A 23,624-nucleotide genomic window follows, 5' to 3' on the forward strand; every position below is an offset into this window, starting at 1 on the left:
GTGGAACTGTGGCTTTATGGCATGTTTCTGAGCACAATATTCACAAATTCAGTAGCAGGTTTTGCAAGCTAAGGCCATGATCCTGTACTATTGAAGTCAGTGGAAGCTTTGCCATTGGGTGCAATGAGTATAAGAATAAGCACTACGTGATAATGTGCACCTGTCCAAAGTGCAGATTGACTTTGTAGGATCGGTACTTGGTCAATGTAAAGTACAGGATAAATGCTAAATGTTATTAGGAGTTATTTTTTCACTTGTGAGTGGCATTGTCTTCTATGATGATATCACGTTTCCACTTTTCTTCGAGAGGATCTCGACTTTGTAACATGCTTTCTCCATTGGTGCAACACAGCAGTTTAGTTTATTTTGTTTTTATTGTGTCCGATGTGGCAAAATTCATGTTATTTTTGTCTCGAGTCTTGCAGTATTTGGCATTTTTTCTTAAAGCCCCAGCTCCTGGAGTCAGATGATTATGTGAAAATCCCAGCTTTCATTTAAAAAAAAAGGGTTCTAGCCCTCATGTCTGCAGAGAAAAGCTAGCAAACATGAACTCTAAAGACTCAGAAACATGGAAGGCTAATGCAATTACCCAACTTTTAGTTATTTTAAAAATCTAGTGATTTTTAAGCCAGTCTCCTGATTTTGGGGGGGGCCACTCATGACTTGCGAATACTTGAGGTTAGCAATACTGTTCTTTGAATTTGTGCTTATACCCAGTGGCATGGGAAGGTGGGCAGTTCATTTTGAAAAACTGGAAAAAAAATAACCAGTCTTAAGTTTCTTCAGCTCTGAAGTAGAACCCAGAAAAGTCCCCAGAAATTTTTCCCATGGTTCACACCTTAAGTCCCTGTAGAGCCATCCCTGCTGCAGATGGGGATAATGACTGCTAGCAGTGGGGCAAGAATGGGTAGGCCCCCAGAGGGAACCCTGGTACAGGAGCTGGCCCCATGACTCCTGCTAGGAGGAGCAGTGCTGAATTGAGTGAGTTGCATTGCAACCTAGTGCACAGGGGTCACAGTGCCACTCAGGTTTGGTCCTGCAACATCTCCCTGAGTGGGGCTACAACCCCCATGCACCAGGTCACAATGCCACTCACTCAGTTTTGGTCCTGCTATTCCCTCATCACAATGGAGGGCCAGCATCGGGCAGAGGGATAGCTCAGTGGTTTGAGCATTGGCCTGCTAAACCCAGGGTTGTAAGCTCAATCCTTGAGAGGGCCACTTAGGGATGTGGGGCAAAATCAGTACTTGGTCCTGCTAGTCAAGGCAGGGGGCTGGACTTGCTGACCTTTCAAGGTCCCTTCCAGCTCTCAGAGACAGGATATCTCCATTCATTTTTATTTAATTTAGCAGGGCCAAACCTGAGTGGGCAGTGGGAGGGCCAGCACTGCTCCTCTTCACCTTTGCCAATGGGACGCACCATGAATAATGTGTATAAGGCTACCAGCACCACTGGTAGTAACCACCACTCCTTCTAAGCAGCATGCATGCAGGGAGCAACTTCAAATTCTCTAACTGTTTTCCACTGACAGGTGGCCAGCAGCTGTGGAGAAACGTTGCTATCAGCCAACCACAGGTGGCGCTGTGGTTCATAAAGCACAGTAGTACTTGTTAGATTTTCTTTGGCAGTAGCAGATGCTCAGGGTTTGGCAGATGTACCCCTTTACTACCCTTTTCAGCATGGTTCCCTAGGCAGAACAGTGAGTCTGTATATCAGGGGTCGGCAGCCTCTGGCACGCGGCTCACCAGGGTAAGCACCCTGGCGGGCCGGGCCAGTTTGTTTACCTGCCACTTCTGCAGGTTCGGCCGATCGCGGCTCCCACTGGCCGCGGTTTGCTGCTCCAGGCCAATGAGGGTGGCAGGAAGCCACGGCCAGCACATCCCTCGGCCCGCACCGCTTCCCGCCACCCCCATTGGCTTGGAGCCGCGATAGGCCGAACCTGCAGACGCGGAAGGTAAACAAACCGGCCCGGCCCGCCAGTGTGCTTACCCTGGTGAGCCGCGTGGCAGAAGTTGCCGACCCCTGCTGTGTATAAAAACTTCTGAAGCTCAGAGAAACACCCATAAAGTTTGTGTACACATCCAAACCTTTTGCATCTGCAAAATTGGGCAATTACTATTAGATTAGTCAAGGCATGTGTTCTGGGCACTTCTGGTTTGATTTCCCACATGGAGCCCTGAAATGCAGAGTGCTGGAAAAATTAAAAACAAAGAAAAAAGGTTACCTTAGTTTATCTGAACCTTAAAAGCAGACCTCTACAGCAGAGAATTTGGAGGGGATTTTTTTTTAATGTACCAGGGCAGTTAGTACAAGCTAAACTTCCCAGGCCAATCTAAAAAGGTTCTGCTAGATGAGTCTAAATGAGATGGCAGTTTATACAAAAATCTCACTTCGATCTCTTTTGGTCTGGTTGCCTACAATATCACAGTCTCTTAGCGGGATGGGGGAAGCTTGTTAGGGAAAGTACACCCATCACGGTCTTGTGGTTAAGATAATGGGCTGGGACTGTGAAGGCGTGGATTCAGTTTCTGCCTCTCCCAGAGACTGGCTGTATGACTGTAGGTAAATCCCTCTGTGACTGAGCTACTTAATCTGTAAAATAAGAATGATCTGTCTTGTCTGTTTAGACTATACTCTCCTTGGAGCAGGAACTGTCACTCTGTGTTTGTATAACACCTCGCACTATGGGACCATGAGCTCAATTGAGGCCTCTAGGTACTACCATAATACAAATAATAACAGAGATGGAATAATGGGAGGGTCTAGAGAGATAGGGTTATGTGACTGGGTTAGGATTATTCAATATACTTATGGTGTTTACACCAGATGCAACATCTGATTTCTTCTACACAGAATTTTTCAGTGGCACTTGTCCTTCAGCTTTTCCAAATTAGGATATGAAGGGTGTTATGCAACTTGCATTCTATTTATGAATAAGGCAAAATATGAACCTCGAATCGAAATTGCTCAAAATTTCAGAGTCCTAGGCTTCCAACTCAAATCCCCATATATGAACCAGCCCCAATGGTTTTAGTTTCAGAATGAATCAAAAACCAGAAGGCACCTATTTCCTGATTCCAGTTTAGATCCCACTGCGCTCTTGCAAGAACACATGATCTCATGGGATTTCAGCCCAGACTGGCTGAAATCTCGTGAAACAGGAGATCAGCTAATCTCACAAAGTTTCTGCCATTTGTGTGATTGAAATCTAATGAGAATAGTTCTTGATATTTTGGTACTATCGAATTGATATCAATCCACATGCACACTGTTTGTTCAGGACAGCAGTAATTCAGCCAGAGATGGGCAAAGGCGGTATTGTTTAGATCTGGGTCCAAATTAAATTTTGTCTATAGTTCAGGGTTTGAGTCTGAATCAGGGGTAGGGTTTAAAATCCAGTAATCTACATTCCATCACTTTCTCTGTCCTCCTCTTCTGTTTCTCATTAATGCAATTTAAAAAGACTTTTAACTACACTGGATATAGGGGATCAGCTCCTTTAGTCATAGTCAGGTGGCTGTATCTATCTCATTTTGAAACAGCAGTGGGCGTTACAGGGAAATTCCAAGTGGAGTGAACAAAATCATCCATGTAAATCAGAGGGATTAAGAAAAGAAAAACAAAGAGGCAGCAAAAGGGCCTGGAAGTAATCACATAAAAATCATGCCTCTTTTGTGGAAAATGTGCATTGCTGCTGCTCACTTTGGGGGCGGAGGTGGAGAGGGGTTGTAGTGAACTTTTAAGTTTTCAAGCCTGAATCCAGCAAGACTTTGTTCAAGGGCTGCAGACAAGAGCCCTTAACTGTTTACCTGGAGCACTTAAGCACAGCACAAGAGGTCATTAGAGAGTATCTTCACATACTGGTACATCACTGGAGGACACCCTTCCCTTTTCTGCAGTAGGAAGGTATGCAGAAGATCACCAGTATGCGTCATGTGCTGGATATGCAATGTAAGTCTATCTCCCTCTGAGTTAGGTTGTTTCCCTGATGAGACTTTCTCCTGCTGTACATATTATATTTGGCATTCATTCTATACAGAACTGAAGCTTACAAGCCAGTGACAGCAAATCTGAATGCTTCTTGGCTTTTACTGCCTCAGAAAATGTTCTTTTTGTCTTTTATCCAAGTTTTGTGCGACTATCTTTTTTGGAATTAGATGTTTTAACAAATGATATTTGTGTCTGATGTCATGCAAGAATATGGTATCCTCTCTGCTCCTCAGGCCCATCATGAAAATGAAATGATCCATCTTTCTTGGGGATTCTGGAGCAAAAGTTTCACCAAAAGTAACACAATAAGTTTCTGTGTCAGCAGGATCAGTTCATGCAATACTAAAAAGCCTCTATGTTAATTTTTAATTCCTTCCTGACATTTCCCCCCCCCCAATCATTTGAAAAATGCAGAATCATTTACGTGGGGAAAAATAATCCAGAACACAAAATACAAAAGTCAATGGGACAGATCCTGCACTTATTGAAGTCAATGGTGAAGCTCTGATGGGTCTCAGTTCTGCAGGATCAGACCACTGAGAGGCAGAAACTTGGAAGCAATAAATAAAATATATGAAGATATACCTATCTCATAGAGCTGGAAGGGACCTTGAAAGGTCATGAAGTCTAATCCCCTGCCTTTGCTAGTAGGACCAAGTACTGTCCCTGACAGTTGTTTTTTTTCCTTCCTCCCAGATCCCTAAATGGCCTCTTCAAGGATTGAACTCATAACTTGGGGTTTAAGCAAGTCAATGCTCAAACCACTGAGCTATCCCTCCTCCTAGCTAATATTGGGTAATAGCAGAGGCAAATGAAGTGTGGGTTTGTATAATATGGCTGCCTGTTGTGATATATCTGTTAAAAGGGTCAATATGGTTTTGAGCAGAGGTGAAAGTAAGCCGGTATGCCCCGGCTGGAGCCCCAGGCCCTTTAAATTGCCGCCAGACCGCCGCTGCTGGAGCCCTGGGGTAGCAGCAGTGGGACTCCGGGGGTTATTTAAAGGGCCAGGGCTCCCGCTGCCTCTACTGCCCTGGGCTCTTTAAATAGCCACCGGAGCCCCCCCGCCGTTACTCCAGGGCTCCGGGGGCTATTTAAAGGGCCGGGGTGGTAGAAGCAGGGGAATCCTGGGCCCTTTAAATAGCCCCCATAGCCCTGGAGTAACAGCGGGGCTCTGGGGGCTATTTAATGGTCCCGGGGCTCCCGCTGCCTCTACAGCCCCAGCCCTTTAAATAGCCCCCGGAGCCCTGCTGCCAGAGCCCTGGGGTAGCAGCGGCAGCCGGGGGCTCTGGCAGTGGTTTAAAGGGCCCGGGGCGGTAGTGGCAGCCGAGCCCTTGGCCCTTTAAACTGCTGCCGGAGCCCCCGGCTGCTGCTGCTACCCCAGTGGGGGAGGGACTCTTACCCGTACAGGGCGGGCCGGGGCTCTGACCCTCCCCATCCCCGCCCCTTCTGCCCGAGGCCCCGCCCCTTCCAGGGGCCAGAGCCGGCCCCAACCCAGCCCCGTACCGGTAAGTCCCTATTTCTACTTTCACCCCTGGTTTTGAGATGCGTCTACAGATACACCGTGTCACCAGATATAACTTCTTATTCTTCACAGCCCCTTCAACTAGCATTAACCCTTTGATTCTGACCCAAGACATAACTACATTTAAAATTAGGTTTACTAATCTGTTTGATTAAAATGTTAGTTGAGCTCCGACTGATTGATTGATTGATCTCTTTGAAAAGGCCTTTCCTCCATAAGAATGACACAACATTGATATCCCCTTCTGCCCTTAACCCATACCAAAAATAAATAAATGATAACCAAACACCCTACCCCAAGCAGAGTTTTGACCTTGAAAGGGAAGAAGTGCCAGAGACTCCATGAAGTCTGCTGGGACTCCACTGCAGATAGCAATGTTGAATGGAAGACATCTCAGATACTGTGGTGGTGGACAGCAGTATAAAACTCTAAGACGAATGATTAATCAAAATTCCCAGTTATATCCTCCTGTGTTGCACTAAGACAATCCATCTGGCTTTCTCCTCTGTCCTCTTCATTGCCGTATGGGTCCCCTGAGTACAGCTTCCTCTCCAGGGCCAACCTAGCTTGGGGAAGCCATATAGTAACCGTGAGGAGCTAGTCTGCAGGCTTGGAAACATGCACTGCAGGAGGTTGGGGTAGGAAGGGACCAAGAGCACAGACTTTAAAGCCTATTGGTCTGGCTGCCTTTATGTTTCTGAACCCCTGATTATGAGGTGTCCCCATATATATAAGGTTATGGGTGTCCCCTGAGATCTATATATAATCAGGATTTCAATGTAATCATACTAAGAGGTAGTGACTAGAAGAAATGAGGCATGTCAGTATTTCTCATCTCTCAATCTACAGCACACAATTTTTAGAGTTAGCCAAACGGGCATGATCTAGAAGCCAAATGTGTGAATCTAATTTGTGCTTCCCCACAAAACACTTGTGAATAACATATCATCTCTATTAGAAGTGATTTGCACATCGTTCCCATAGTCTGAAATGGTAATTATGTGTGTAACTCTCTGTGTCTCAAAAGAAGAAATATACCCCAAAATCATCAAAGTGTGTCGAAAGGATGACCAATTTCATCACCAATATCAGATAAACATTTCTGGAGTAGCTGAAAGGGTATAGAAGTTGAAAAATAAGAATTACTTTATTACTGATTGTTTGCATTAGATATTATTTTGCATTAGCTTTCTTCTTGGAGAGATGAAGGCTTGTTCTTGAAGTATCGGTGCTTAGCTACTAAGTCTTGTAGTAGAAAAGCCCCTGGCACTTTATCTTTAAGATTCCAGTATGCTTCCGGTGCGGTTTTTATACTTATCTGCAATAAAAAGCTGATTCCTATGAGTGCTTTGGATTTGCTTGAATCAGATTTACAGTCCAGCTTTTTAACACTGTTCCCAGTTATTATAGGAAAAGATTTTGCAGGTCCCTTCAGTTTCCCATTTCAGGGGATTGAATTCTTTTCTTTTCTTTTCTTTTTGTAATAGCAGCTTCCATTTGGAAAAGGGAATGGTGTTTCTTTAACATCATGCACAGCACAGTTTGGTCAGAGATAGATATTTAAGTACACAGGGCCAAATTCAGAGCTGGGTTCAGTGGATACAACCCCCTTGCCAGCTGCAGATTTAGCCCATGCTGTTCTGTCAGTTGTCCCCCAAAATGTCATATTTTAAATCATGCCAAATTTGCTAGAAGTCTCTTCAGTCTTTAGATTTCTTCCCAATCTCCTGCATAAAGGTCTTCAATTTACATTTTAAACTATCCCAGAATACAGGAACCACGTTCAATAATACTGATAGTGGTTAAAAATAACAGTAATTGTTGTTATTGTTATTTATTATTACTACAATGACTATATTGGGAGTTGAGGAAATCGCCCTGCAACACTATTTAACAAGTCTGCCAGTGGAAATAATTTTAGAAATAGGTGTCACATTTCAGGGCAACGGCACTTGCATTCCCCCCCAGTGGTCCAGCAAAGGCACACATGCTCAGGCTTCCAGCTCCCCAACCACTGCCTTTCTTGAGTAGAGCCCTGAGTCTCTCTCCCTTCTGACAGGGGAATTTTCAGGCTGCACAGTTCCCTGCCTTCACTGTGTTATTTCCAGAAGAGGCAGGCTGCTCAAGCACATGGGTTTCCTTTCCCTTCAGAGACAGTTAACACTGTGACTGCCCACAGTTATAGGTACCGCACAGCTTTTTCTGTACAAGCCTATTTTATTTTTAAGGTAAAAACACTACCGAGAAAACATTAAAAACAATCAAAGAACCTACACACTCATCTGAGATCACCTCTTCACTCTGATAAGTGTTCTGGTTGGTGATTAGGGATGAGGATTGGCACCCACCATGGACATCAAGTCCTGTCCATTTGCTCGATCCAAAAGCAGGCCCTCAGCCAGTTTAAAAACCAGGCTATTTATCCAAAAATCCTCTCTTTGTCTGAAGATCCCTGACGATTCCAATCTGAACTAGTGTATGTGCATCTTTCTGGGGGGTGTTTTTTTCCTCTGGAGATGTTACAACCTGAGTAAATTTGCCTAATCACTCCTTGCTGTTCTCCTCCTATTTACCCTTCCCATGGAGATATATACAATCTCTCAATAACACATAGACAATTGCATTTTTAATACATTGAACTCCAAAGATATTAAACCTAATTCAATAAGGCTTAACTTAATTCAGTAAAGTTCACTTTAATTCATAAGGTTTGGCCAGGATATTATCAGTCTGTCACAATGGGCTCTTAGATGAGTCAGAAAATTAGTAATTGAATATAAAGCTTTTCCCTTCTGCATCCCAGGTTCAAATCCCCTATGAGTCACTGATGACTGGAAAGTCATTACTAGCTGGTGGTTTATGTGGAATGAGTTGGTGATCTTAATCCATTTTTCAGTGAACAAGTGTCCCTATAACAAAAAAAGACATTTGGCTCCATTTGGTAACCTGGTTTGTGGCACTCCCCGCAGAGGGGCCCTGGACTTAGATGAGCTAGAAGGATTGTCCTACCATCTCTTCATTATAGGTAGTGCTTGCAGGTTGGTGTTGAGACACAACAGCAGGGCATTTGTGGGCCAGCTTGCACTGCCACTGCCAGTGCTGGATCTGCTCTGTAACGAGACAGATGGCTTTAGTCTCCAAGGTTGACAGGCCAACATCTTGCACAAGCACTGAAACATGCACATAAAATTGGGCACAAGTATTTGTTAGCCCACAGATGGCTGTCCTGCTCAGCATAAAAAGTGAAAGTTTAACCATACTTGTCTGGAAATCACTTTATTTAAAACTATATAATGAGCTCCATCTCTTGCTTTAAAACCCCAGTTTCAGAATGGAAAAAAACCCTCTCTTTCTAACAGAAATAGGCCCAAGTCAGTTATCTGGATATGAAGACCCTGAGACTTTTGGGGGTTCAATCTCCTGTCCACATTTAACACTTCTGGCCCATCTCTGCTTTGGGGATTCTGCACCCTTACCCATGCTGAATAGTAACATTGAAATCAGGGGAAGTTAGGAACCTAAATACCTTCACCTTTGAGGATCTATGAAATCAACAGAATTAGTAGTCAAGTATTGTTCTACTTACTATGATTAAAGGAGCAGAATCTGTCCCTAAGTTTTACTCGTCAGGAGACATGAGTTTTTCTCCCAGATCAAATTCCCTTCATTTCATTTCATTTTAAATACTAAGGGGAGAGCATACTTGCTTTAGAATGTCTCCTAGCTCATTAGTTTTGTTTTATAAATTACCAAAGTGTCTATTTGTGCTTTAAAACTGATTTACCATTTCTCCTTGATTAGAAGAGCTGTCATCGCCTTTTCTCTGCAGAAACATGAATCATGATAAGGGAGTTATTGGAAGAATTTTAGATGGCTTTATGTTACAAAGTCAATCATTTAAAACCCCAAGTATTTGTTGTACAGGCATCCTGGTGAAATTCTTAGAACACATGCATGCTGAGAAAGTATCAATACCCATAAAATTTCACAGCCCCTTTTTTAGAACCCTGGCCTTAACATTTTGTAGGGAAATAAAGCTTTGGTTAACCTTGGCACTGGCAGACCTCATTAAAATAACAGCCTGTCAGTTTCAAGTTTAAAATAACAGGGTTGTCAGTTTTATATGCAGTGGAACAATCTAAGATTTTACTCTCGGTGAAATAATTTGTATGTAGCATATGGTTGTAAGAAAGGGGAAAAGGCTGACCAATAGTGCCATCTCGAGGCTTATGCGACTCCAAGGCTTCTGAGCACAAAAGGTGGCCACATGCACACATGAACGCATACAGCTGTAACAACAGGCAATCTGCCAGCCTGTGATTTATAATCCCTCCAGAATCAACTTGATATACAGTTACATTTTTAAAAGGCTGAAAATAATTCACAACTAAGTGTGTGGTTCAGCAACCACTTGGCTTTTAAATGTATTTTATTAGGAAATACTAATATATATATAATGTATGGAAATAATCTGGATAGAACAAATTCTCAACTCACTCTGTTTTTAAAGCTAGATCAGGGTCCTTCCCTACCTCAAAAACTACCCACTTTTTGTTTATTTTTTTTGCAGTCTATAGTTCTTAAGGAGGTGATCTTTTATTAATTCTTACCATTATCATTATACTGTATAAGTTAAAAATTAGGCACAATGAGCACCTATAGTGATAATACCAAAATACAGAAGCTGACCTCCAATTCATTCAATTATGGGTCCATTTACAAACCTCTGTTTAACTGGTCCAGCCTCTCAGGAACCTAATTTCTATTAAAATTAAACAACCTGCACCCATTATCATGGTCACTTTCAGCCGGCATCATTGGGAAATTCAAATTGTGGAAGTTGCCATTTAATTACTAAGGAAGGTGATGATTTTGTGGGGGAGGAGTGAAAGGGGTCGGGGAGAAGGCAGCCTAAGGAAGGCTCAGTAATGTTTGAAAAACAACAAAAATAAAAGACTATAATTAAAGTTGTCTCATTCAGTCATAGTTGTTGACAGAAGCACTACCATGGACTGTGCACCCTAACAGTCATATGGATCATAAGATCAATAGTTTATTTCAGCCAAGCTGGTAGGAATGAAGTTGAATGAAATCAAAGGAAAGCAGTGCACATATCATTTTTATTCAGTATGTTTATATGGCTAGTGAACAATTGTCACTAAAAATACTCACCAGCAATATAATTTTAAGCTTTTGACATACTATTCTTATACTTAATATCACACCATAATGATAGACATAAACATAATAAATAGTCAGATACGCTGTACATGCTATACGCATACTGAATATGTTGCTATAAACAAAATTGCTGGCCATTAGTTTTAGAATGCTTTCAAATAAATCCCTAGTGACCATAAATCCAAATCAATGCATGAAATTCATGGACAATGTTCGGCTTACATGACATAGTAGAAATCAAATCACACAAATCACAATGATCTGTGCATTCCCTCTCCCTTACCATTTAACCAACATAGGATGTGCACTTCACTACGCAACACATGACTTAAATGGTCGGGCTTTATGTACATAAATCTAGTCTTGAGATACCCATTGTTATATTATCTCTGCATCATTCTAAGCATGTTGTGTGTGTATGAGAGAGAAAGCGAGTCTGAATATGTTGCTCTGACTAGTACTAAGGAGAAGGTTGTGTGATCTTTCACCTAGAAATAATAAGAACCAAACTCCAAAGTGACATAAATTGGTGGTGTACGTTACATGTTGCATGCAAGAGCCACAAGTATGGTAACTTGCACCAGATTGGCATTTGGTGGCAACGCCACTTGCTTTCTCTTACACCTTCCTCTTAATTGGTTTTGTTGCTATATCTCCCCTTTTACCTCCTCAGCATGTAAGTTACATTTGTTCTGCACACCCAGTGACAACCAAGGGTCAGCTCCGCACCTGGTGTCAATTGGCATGGTCCCAAATGGGTGCAAATTACACTACCATACTTTACAGAGCATACCCACTTAAAACATTTTCTGACCATTTACACCACTGTTTGGTTAAGTGCAGAATTTTGCCCAGAAAGCTCTGAGAGAGTTACTCCTGCTGACACTACACCTCTTGGTGACTAGTGGGAGGTTTGCGCACAGAACTGAGAGGGATAAAAGCCAACCCTGGATTTTGGCTGTAGACCAGTGATGCTCAGACCTCAGTTGTTCAGGAGCCAAATTAGTGATCAGCATTACCCAAAGGAGCCACAGTAGTGTGAATTCATTGTTTCATTTACTATAGTACTATCTATATAAGGGATCGGCAACCTTTGGCACACGGCTTGCCAGGGTAAGCACCCTGGCGGGCCGGGCCGGTTTGTTTACCTGCCGCGTCCACAGGTTCGGCCGATCGCGGCTCCCACTGGCTGCGGTTCACCGTCCAAGGCCAATGGGGGCTGTGGGAAGCTGCGCGGGCCGAGGGATGTGCTGGCTGCCACTTCCCGCCACCTCCATTGGCCTGGAGCAGCGAACCGTGGCCAGTGGGAGCTGCGATCGGCCAAACCTGTGGATGCGGCAGGTAAACAAACCGGCCCGGCCCACCAGGTTGCTTACCCTGGCAAGCCGCGTGCCATAGGTTGCCGATCCCTGATCTATATAGTCATATTTAAACAGTATGACAAAGGAATTATTTAGCTTATATATATATATATAATTCTCACAGCAAATAAATTAATAATTTAGAACAAGTTGATAACTAAATTGGTTAATAACATAGTAAAAACATCCTGATTGGTTAATAACTTTGATTGGTTAATAATTAAATCACACCGTGTTTTAATATCATGTACTGCAATGAGCCGCAGAAGACATATTAAAGAGCCACTGGTGACTCATGAGCCGCAGTCTGAGTATCACTGCTTTAGACTCTCTGGGCCTCACTTGGGAGAACATTTCAACAGAAAGGCAAACTTAGCTTCCCACTTAAATTTAAAATACAAAAACATCCGAAATTTGCAGAATAACCATAAAAAGGTGGCGCAAAAAATATCAGAGGGGAAGAGTAATAGGAAACATTTCTTCTTAAAACAATGCCTGAGTCTTGCTCATGTTACTACCTGTATGATGTTCAACAGACTGTTACCCAAAGCAGATGACTGTGCGGTTAATTCCTAACTGTGACTACACAATTCAAAAATATTCGGGTAAATTTCTCCTGGGTCTTCCATATTAATGAAATGCCATCATTTTGTTATCAGGCCTTTATTATTCTTGTGTTACATTTCTTAATTAACCCAAATTATCTGTTCTGAATAGTAGGAGTTAGCAGGTGTTTTTCTGTGATGGAGCTAATCATTCTGGGATTGTGTTCCCTATAGATTTAAGGGCCTGATACTTGACTGCTTTGTAATCTTGTGTACAAGGTAAGTTGAAAAATCAGAATGGTAGTGTCTTACCCTCAGTTTATGCTTTGAACTTCAAAGGGACTAACATACTTAAAGTTAAGCAGATGCTTTGCTGAACAGGGATGGAATAAAACACATGTCCAAGTGTTTTGCTGAGATAGTACCCTAAGTGACTTGCCCAAGGTCACATAGGAAGTCTGTGGCAGAGCTAGGAAATGACCCCAGATCTCCTGAGTCCCAAGCCAATACCTTTAACCACAAGTCCATCCTTCCTCTCAGTACTTAAGACCCCCTTGAAGGATTGCTAAATTCATGCTCAAACATTTAACATCTCTCACTCACACGGTAACTCTTTCTGTTAACAATTACAGAGGCGGGCCAGGCTAACCTTGTACAATTTTCAAACCCATCACCAAATATACATGCACTAATGAACCAGAAATCTAATTTTTTTGTGGGTGGCAATTTGTAAGTCCCTTTTCTTATGATGGACAGCTGCTGCAACTCAGATCAACACTTTCAAAATAATGTTTGGATGAATTGTTCAAAATAGATCATGAAGTCTGACAAGCAAGAATCAGATGAATCCCATTCAAAGAGATTTTGAATGCCAATCCCTGCTAGAAAGAGTGGAAGGGAACTATATAAAATATCAAAATTACATAGGCCTTTTGTTTAAATGTTTTCATAAAAGTCTAACGGAGCTTGAAAGATAATCCTTAATTCAGATGAAAAGCTCACAGAATAATAAATACCAAGGAATCATTTACAAGGCCACAGCTCACTGAATGGGCTACAGTAGTCTGACTTCATGAACCACAAGTGAGAAATATTAGCTGAATCCTTAATGGCTTTTATCTCATCTTAGGGGTACTGTACATCTGATATGTGTTTTTTTAGAATACTGTTGATATTCAAAAGATGTATTGTGGAGAACACATAACTGTGGCGACTAATAGGAGACTTTCTGTTGATGTGGTTGGGATGACCTCACAACTAAAGTCACCCGAAACCCACAGGAAAATGTTATGAATTCCATAGAATTATGTCTCCCTAATTCTGTGCAGTATTTTATGGCTACGTGACTTACATTTAAAATATATCTCTGATCCACTCAGCTTTCACACCATGTGACTGAACATAGATTCGTAGACTTTAAGGCCAGAAAGGACCATCATGATCATCTAGTCTGACCCTGCTGTACTTTGCAGGCCACAGAATTTCACCCACCCACTCCTCTAACAAACATGACCATCATCCTCCACTCCATCTCTTAAAGGGAACCTCAAGTAGCTTGTATCACCATTTCCTCCTCCACTAATGGCTAACAGAAATGGCACTGTACTTCCAGAAAATCCAAAGTCAAAGTTAGCTTCATGGGGGAAGAACAGCAGGTCAGCTGAGCCTGTCAAGTCCAGCTATAGCTACCATGCTTCAAAAGGATGAGCAGACGTCCCAGTAAAGCAGTGTGAAAGAATAAAAGACTTGATGAGTTGTGTCAATGCCCTTATTCAACACTGTGTAATGTCAGAATAAAGTTGGCTAGAGAAGGACATAGCTAGCAAGTGAAAATATTCATTACCACACTCCCCACTCTAATACAATTTAAATGTTTATTTTTAGAGTGTAGCTTTCCATAATCTGAGTTTTAAGAAATTGCATCTGCAGTGGGGGCCATTAGAACCAAAACATTTGTCATTCCACAGTGATTACAGCACTACAGTATCACCTCTTCTCAAACTACATTATTGGAGAGCACAGGTACCTGGTGTGGTAAGCATTATCCCATGTAGCTGGTGTGGTCTAGTAGCTTGTACTCTAAATTAGCGTCTAGGAGTCCTGGGTTCTATTCTTGGTTCGGCTACTGATATTACTTTGGTCAAGTCACCATGCCTCAGTTTCCCTGTCTGTAAAATGGGGGTAATGATATGGCCTTCCTTTGTAAAGTGCTTTGAGAGCTATAGAAGAAAAGTACTATATAAGAACTAGTATTGTGCTTTGGCCAAATTTGTACATGCAAATTTCTCTCTGTCATTTCCCCCAGCTACAAAATGAAGATAATACTTCAGAGGAAAGCTTTGAGGATTAATTAGTTAATGTTTGCAAAGTGCTATATGCAGGCTCTTGTTACTTTGTCTTGTCTGTTTTCGTAGTGTAGAAAAATCTCTCTAATTATAAAGTTTAATAATCCATCATTCCTCTGTGGTGTAAAGCAGTGCACACACAGAGAGTACATGTACAACAACAGCATAACGTTTGCAAAAATGACACTGGATCTGGACCCCCTCATGTTCATTTTTACAGGGATATTCTGAAAACCTTATCCAGGGTTTGAGCCATGGGACTTCCACTAAAATCCCTTACAATACTGTGAGAATTTACTAAGAATTGTATGGAAGCGCAGGATTAGCACAGCAGAAGGGAAGCCTTTCATAAAGGGGTGAATGAAAGAAAAGCCCCTTCGAAAGGATATTTACTCTTTTGTGACTCAAAATAAAAGTGTACAGTCCTAAATTGCCAGTCATGTTCTTTTTCATATGGCTATCAAAATCTAAGTTTTAGGGGTCAGAACCCATTCCTCATATAAGTCACTACTCCTGAGAATCCATGCTCACCACTGATGTCCGTGGGAATACTTCTGTAAATAACTGCTCACCAGGCATCACAGTGAGCCTAAATAAATAGTTAGTCACAGCCATTAGATTAGAAATGTCCTCCTGTTGCTTTTAAACTCCTGGAGTTTATTGGAATAGTTATTGCTTTCTGCAGCCTATTTTTCCCCCATTTCAAGCCAGACAGTGTTGTATAGAATTTATCCAAGCTACTGCTCTGTGGAATTTACACCTTGGTATGGGAGCACCTGAGGGTTAACAGAGTTGCTTGCCTTGATTAGCTGAGTCACTGGTAAACCTCAGTTTTGTCCCTCAGTCCCAGGCAAACAGGAGTGGGAGGAATTCCTGTCCACTCACTTCTCGGGCACTCTGCTCCAAGGGACCCGAAAGATCCAGCAAAGACCAGGAGAAATCAATATAATATTCTGTAATGTACTGTGTTGATTTATCTCAACACCATTTACAAAGTCACTGAGGGTTTGCCTAGTGTCGATAATCTGGTGTGTAATTTTTTGGCTTGAAAGGGCTCCCCTGTTCAGAGCTAAAAGGCTTGCACATGCTGCTGCAGTGTGTGATACTAAAACTAAACAACTAGGGTTGGAGGAGATTTATATAGATCTCTATCATTGCAGGAATCAACAAGTCATGCAACAAAATACTTTTTTACTTATTTAGAATCTTGGTTATTCAGTAACCGTTGAAAATGTAAACAGTACTTCAGATGCAATATTCTCAGATGTTTCTATCACCTGCAGTATAATGTGACATTTCACAGAGTTTCAGCATTACACAGCAGTGTGGGGCATTTGTTCAGAGAACTGCACTCTCTTCAGAACAAAAGATAAAAGAGATAAATAGCCAAGTACAGTCTTGTACCTTAACCACTGAAAAGCCTATCTTAAAACTGAATGGAAGAACAGAGAGCTTTTATTTCTTGGTTTTTAAAGAATAAAACTCAGTGATTTCCTTTGACAGCTATTCAACAAGTTCCCCATAATCCTATTCCATTTAATATGAAATGCATCTGTTTCCATAAGAACAACCATTGCAGGCCCAATGATGCCATTAATCTTTTGTAGCCTACCCTTTGTTGTGCCTTTTAGCTACGTTTATAGATTTTCTTCCCTTGTAAACCAAATGCAAAACAAAAACTGATAACATTTTAGTTTGAACATTCATCAAATACATGCTGAAAGCAAGTTTGCACTGGTTTGCTGGCTTATACCAACCGGTGCAATCTCTTGCACAGAAGGGAGCTTGCAACTTCAGGGACCTGTTCTAAATCTGTCCTATCATTTCTTGAAGTTGAGGTCTACATATAAATATCTATCTGGCTCTAGTTATATAGATGGATATGGGTGTGTGTGTGTGTGTGTGTATATATATAATCTTTTCAGCATCACAGACTCCAAATCTACTGCATTTTACTCACAGCTTTTGGGTACTTTGCATCTGTTCACTACCAGTTCAACAGTTATTAGACGCTAGACATGTAGAATTAAATATAATCATTTAGACAATTTACAAAACTAAGTAGATCAGTGGGTGAGATATTTTATCTGATGAAACACTGTTTTATTGAATTGGCATTTATTAGACTACCATGCAGATTGATGCTTGGGAGGATGGAAATTTAGAACCTTTCAGTCAAAAAGGAGAATAGGGAAAAACAAAATGTTCTCTCTGTTGCTATCCCTTGTCTCTCTGTTTAAAAACGTCTAGCTTGAGGAAGAGTGAGTTAAAGGTGTCTTGGATTATTTGTGCTTACTCAACCCAAATGCAGTGTGCCTTGCTCGGAAATACAGGAATTTGACTTTTAGTACCATTGATCTTCTTAACCTCCACCATCAAGTAGTATGGAATTAAACACTCTTTTCTTAAAAATGACAGTGAGTATGGATGTCCTCTTTAATCAAGTGTGCCTCTTGTCTCTTGATCAGGTAACAGACATTAAAGAAAAACTGAAGCTTTCAAAAAAGTTCTGGTCAACTTTACCATATACTATCTGCAAGGATGAAAGAGTGACAGCTGGCATGTCAAATGAAGAGGACTGCTGGAATGGCCATACCAAAGCTAGGTGAGGAAGACTCCTCCCCAGATAGTAGCATACTAATTCCACATCTGGCCTTGGAATGGTTAGCTTGTTATGTGTTCTAAGGCTTGTTTACAAAACCACTTAAAGCGCTGAAATGGAAATAGGGCAGAACAAGTAATTGCCAAGGAAAGCTAGTAGCTGGGAGCACTTACCATCAAGGTGCCATTAAATCTAGAGTGTGAGTCATTTTGAATGTTCACATTGTGTCAGGATTTGAACATGGAGACTATTCGTTGGTTAGATTCTAGGTGTATTATTTATTCTGAGATCGCAAAGAGCCCTTTAGCACTTGTTAGTGTCCCTGTGTAGTGACCGACAAACAGTGAAGCAATTTACACATGGGATCTTCACTTAGGATGTAGCAGATATTGGAATTTCAGCTCTATTTTACTTTTATTGGAAATCCTTTTGGTTATTGGTTGAGTAAAACTGAAAAATAGCCGGGATGTAATAAATGTAACCTTCCTAGTTGCCTCATGTGGAAGGCCTGACCTTACACCACATCATTGCAGAAACTGCTTTGGCATCTGCTCTCATATTTCAGCAATTTTTCTGTAATTTTCAACTTTGAAGTCAGGTTGGATCACTATTTTGTGGTAGGACTGTTGCTGGAAGATTGCTAAATTCACAGATTGATTCAGCAGGTGGGAAACAGATGTGGATAGTCATTGTTGAGAAAGTGGTGGACAGGTTGGATCAGGGAGCACGTTGAGGGAAGGTTACAATTTGGTTTAGCAACAGCTATGAGTGCTGCTGGGGTGAAGGGAGGAGCTATGGGTTCTGAGTAGGGCTAGGCGAAAATTTTTGGCCAAAGTTTTTTCACAGAAAAATGCAGATTCGGGTTGACCAAAACATTTCACAAATTTGTATTGATTTTGGCAAATTGTTTTGGTCAGGAAAAAAAGGGTTTTTACCTTTCCAAATTGAAACATTTTTATGTTTTTAAAGCTAGATTCTTAGGGGATTTAGGTGAGGAAGAGTGATAATCCCTAGGCCCAAACCCTAGTGGGTCTTCACTGGAACTGGAACACACAGAAGTCCCCCACCCGTGAGTGCCCTAACCACCACGCTAGAGAGTCACTCTCATGCTCTGATCCAATGACTATTTAATTTATTATACAAAGTGGAATGGCTTCGACAGGAGAGTTGACAGATACCCATTTCAATAGCTGAGTAGTTAGGGCACTCAGCTGGGATGTGGGAACCTCAGTTCAAGTTGTGGCGCCAAAGCTATTGGCTATAAAGGGGTGGCAGCACTCTCTGCTCCTCCTTGGTTTCACGAACGGCACTTAAGTCTCCTGGTGAATCTTGTCCTTCGTTTCCAAATTACCTTTGCTTGTTATATTTTAAAATGTTTAAAGATGCCTTAAATAGAAACAAAACACTTTGTTTCAGGTTGAATGAAGTATTTCATACAACATGAAACAAAAAAAATCCTGACTCTTTGAGTCACCAAAAATTCAGACAAATTTTGATCAGGTTGACCTGAAATTTTTTTTTTTTTCAATTTTTTGAAATTGCTGGCAAACCAAAAATTCACTCCTTTACACAGTTCTAGTCCTGAGTGCCCAATGAATGCAGTTCCTAACTGCTGTGATACAGTTTCAAGCACGCCTTTTAGATTTATTAACCATTACCTATTTGTGAAAACAAGCTAGTAGATGAAAATTAGACAGCCACAGAAACAGTAACAAACCCTTCAAGTTTGAACTGAACTGGATGTCTTTTGTCTTAAGCTATGTTTACACTCCGAACCTTACAGTAGCATAGCTGTACTGGTGCATCTGTGCGGCTGTAAGGTATCCTACCCTGTTTCCCCGAAAATAAGACATCCCCCGAAAATAAGACCTACTTCCAGTTTTGCCTCTCGCTGTAATATAAGACATCCCCCGAAAATAAGACCTCCCCGATAATAAGGCCACCCCGGAATATAAGGCCCCGAAGCTCCAGGAAAAATAAGACCTCCCCTGAAAATAAGACCTAGCGCAGCTTTGGGAGCAAAAATTAATATAAGACACTGTCTTATTTTCGGGGAAACACGGTATGTAGCTGCTCTATGCGATGGGAGAGAGCTCTCCCATCGGCATAATGAAACCACCCCCAATGAGTGGCGGTAGTAATGACAGTGGGAAACGCTCTCCTCCCAACATAGCGCTGTCCACACCAGCGCTTTTGCTGGTGAAACTTTTGTTGGTCAGGGGTTGTTTTTTTCACACCCCTGACCAACAAAAGTTTTAGCAACCAAAGTCCTAGTGTAGCCAATAGCCTAAGATGCAACTATGAAAAAAATTAACAATATGTCATAAGTCAGCGTATGTCAACTTCTCCATTGCAGGATACTTTGTAAGAAAAAGATTCCCTCATGGACCCACCTCCCCTCCCAGTGTCTTAATCCCCCACTGCTTAATTGTCAAAAGTTTCATTTTGCAGACAAGCCCAAAGGGCTCTGCAGCCTACAGGTGGTCCAGGGACTGTAATTTGATAAGAACTGGTATAAATCTACTCTCCAAAGCCAGGAGTAGTATTTTCTTAATGCTTAGCTGTTAGGCCCCATCCACTGAGTGCCCCTGTGAAGCCTGTGAGGGAGGCAAATGGCAGCTAACAGAACAATAGCAGGAATGTTTATATATAACAACATGCAGTGGTGTTTTAGCCATGTCATGTATTACTATGTTCATCTTAAAAGGACCATGTGAGAGTAAAGTTTGAAATCACCGTCCTCCACAATCGCTCTTATTCTAGCAGTGCTTCATAAATTGCAACCTCATGCAGGTGTGCTCTGCTGTCAAAAGGAAGCTGGCTAGTGTGTGTTGCTCTGTGAAGCACACATTAATAAGGAATGCATGCTGCTTCTATTGAAAAGAGCCCTACAGCATGCCTGCTAAAATCCTTCTTGGTTTCCTTGAGCAATTCTAGTTTTTTGTACTATGTGCATGGCCAGTACCACTCAGCTCCCTTTTGCCCCAGGCACCTCTACAGATTAGGGCTTGATATTGTCTTAAATTTGCAGGATTTGGTCCATCCAAAATGGATAGGTTTTCTTTTGAGTTTACAAAGGAGCAATTCTCTTGCACCCTTTCTTTTGCAATATTTACATCATGGAACAAAAGAGAAACTATTACTCCAAGTGTCAGTGAAATGTAATTAACAGGATATGTGAAATTTGACAATGCCCTAGAGAGCAAGGTCATTCCTCTTTACTGTAGCATAAAATGTACCCTTACTCATGATGACTAGTATCTACAATAAAGTACGAGTCAGCATGAATCAGGGCAGCAGAAGCTGGCCTGTTAGTAAATAAAGGATTTGATTTCTTTGTATTCGTATGTTTGCCTGTTCTCTGCCTTGGGTCCTGTGCTAGCCTCCTTTTTACCCAGTGGTAGATATAAGCATGTATTTTGAATTCCAGAGCGAATCACAGAAGTTAGAGATAGAAAAAAACAGTTGGGTGATCTAGCCTATTCCCTAGTGTAATAGTCTGCCAGTCACTTAGATTCTCTTCATAAGTTCCTCAGGGCATGGACAGAGGAAGCTCCCTAGACGTGGATCGCAGCCCCGCCCATGATCCACCCTGAGACCCACCCCCGCTTGGCCTTCTCCCACCCATGCTCCACCCCCACTCTGCCCCAGGCCCTGCTCCTGCTCGGCCCCCACCCCCGATGTCCCCCGCCCACTGCTCATGCCTCTACACCCCTCCCTAGTGCCTCCCCCCCCCGCTCACCAATGTATGAAAGGGGTGTCACTGACACTTCTGGATAGATCTTAAGGATTCCCTATTCTCGATAAAGCATCTGCAACAATAGATTCCAAAGAAGTAATCTAGAATTGGTTCCCTTAGCTCGGTGTAGCCATGCTAGTGGGGCATGGTCACTTAGTACAGTGAACTTTTTGTTATACAAATAGGGTTTAAGCTGCTTAACTGCCCGGACAATTGCATAGCATTTTTTCTTGATTGTAGCATAGTTTGCTCAGTGGATGTTAGTTTTTTGTTTAAGTATTCAATGTGGTAGCTGCCCTGATTTCTAAGGGTTTGTCTACACTGGCACTTTGTCGGCAAAACTTTTGTCATTCGGGGGTGTTAAAAAAACACACACACCCCGAACGACAAAAGGCTGACCAATGAAAATCACTGGTGTGAACAGTGCTTTGTTGGCAGGAGCGCACTCCTGCCAACAAACAGCAGCTACACTGCACGGCTTTTAGCAGCACGGCTGTAGCGGCACAGCTGTGTCGCTAAAAGCCTCATGGTGTAGCCATAGCCTAACAGTCTGACCTGAGTTTGGCACTCTTCGCTGTGAGCCACTCCAGGTACTGCGATACCTAGGCAATGAACAGGGAAATATAACAAAAGAAAAAATATTTTTTAAAAACAGTGTCTTAGGTGCTGCTGATCAAAGAAAATAGAGTTGTAGAATTGCAAAATACACATTGGCTCTTGTGTTTCATTCAACACATCCACCTTTTAACATTGCATATACCAGAAAATGTATGTTATGAAACTGAGGTTATAGAAAATGGAAGCTCTTCCATCTTTTGAAAGAGGCAGAACACCAAGGTCACTTGTGGTTATTAAAATCCACTGGTATGTCTCTACTGCCATGAGATCAGATGGGGTTAATCCAAGGCCACCAATTAGCAAACAACATGCAGAGTTACAGGAATGATCCATTTGACTTTCTGGAAGGGTGCACTTGTTATGTTGATGACCCTTGATACAGAAAAAGCATTTGTTTGATAAGGTCAAATGTAAATATTTGGACAGAGGAGGGGGGAGTTGGATGGTGTGGAACTGGGAACATTTACGAGATGGATGGAATCCCGTTTCTAAAAAATTCTTATAGCCAGAATCAAAGTTAATGATAGATACTTCAAACCTAGTGCCTTCTGAGAAGTACCCAGCAGGGCTGCCCCATCACATCTTATATTCGTGGTCATGGAAACTGGTACACAAATTTTGTTTGTTTGTTTGTTTTTAAAAGAGTATCTTGGGAATAAATGCCAGAGACTTGGGTAACAACGTTATCCTCTATGCAGGTGAGGTCCTAATGACAGTTGGTGATCTGCTCACCCAGATGACTATTATAAAAGATAGGATGGAATTTGTAGAAGTCTCAGGCGTTAGTATTCAGTTATACCAAATCCCAATTATTAGCCCTTGAAATAAACTAAGATACTCAAATATCATGACAAGTAAAATGCCATGCATACAATGCTGAAGTCTCAGCCAGCCGCAAGCATCTCTTCCCTTCTCCTACAGAACACAGTTTAGCTGCCTGGTCCCATAGAGTTCGGGCTCTCGCTGTGTTGGGTGGAAGGAGGGAGGCAGTAGAGCAGGGATCGGCAACCTTTGGCCCGCGGCTCGCCAGGTTAAGCCCCCTGGCGGGCTGGGCCGGTTTATTTACCTGCCGCGTCCACAGGTTCAGCCAATTGCAGCTCCCACTGGCCGCGGTTCGCCGCTCCAAACCGGCCCACCAGGGTGCTTACCCTGGCAGACCGCGGGCCAAAGGATGCCGATCCCTGCACTAGAGCATTGTCTATACTATGAAAATGGCCCATTTCTGACAACAGATGTTCGCAATTAAGTGCAGCTGAAACAAAGCTATTGTTCAGCGCCATTGGAGAAAATGCATTAAGCCCAGCAACTAAACAAATTTTTTCTATTAATAATTGTATGGTTTCCAATCTAATTTTGCTGGGACTCCCCTTCCAGTGACTTGACAGATGAACCATTCCCTTCCACTCCTTGTGTTCCCTTATATCCCACCTCAGCACAGCTGCCACACACACACACACACACACACACACACCCCAACCCCTTTGGGGATTGCCCTATGATTGAAAAGAGACAGATGGGGTTGTCTGGTTGGCCAAGTGAGCCAATTGTAAGTGCCCTTTTATCTTAGCAGGCTGGGTAAGCTTATCTGCCATTATCCTAGCTTGAGTGAACCTCCCTGCTGCATTTTGTTTTGTCTTCCCCACAAGACTAGACACCAATGAAAGCTACAGCACTTACTGCGTGAAATTTCCCAGTGTTAAGTAAATAGCTGCTGCAGCAGC

General features: G+C 42.2%; 1 protein-coding gene across 1 annotated transcript in view; it reads left to right on the top strand.

Moving 5' to 3' along the window:
* GPC6 (glypican 6) overlaps positions 1 to 18,279 on the top strand; it is a 1,072,445-nt gene extending 1,054,166 nt beyond the window's left edge. The window contains exons 7-8 of the mRNA XM_026656660.1: positions 17,413 to 17,549; positions 18,141 to 18,279. Of these exons, the coding sequence (XP_026512445.1) occupies positions 17,413 to 17,549; positions 18,141 to 18,279 (276 nt within the window). The remainder of the gene's footprint in view (positions 1 to 17,412; positions 17,550 to 18,140) is intronic.
* The last annotated feature ends 5,345 nt before the right edge of the window (positions 18,280 to 23,624 follow it).

This window comes from Terrapene carolina, unplaced genomic scaffold (genome assembly GCF_002925995.2).
Source record: "Terrapene carolina triunguis isolate 2854851 unplaced genomic scaffold, T_m_triunguis-2.0 Scaffold21, whole genome shotgun sequence".
NCBI classification, from domain to species: Eukaryota; Metazoa; Chordata; order Testudines; family Emydidae; genus Terrapene; species Terrapene triunguis.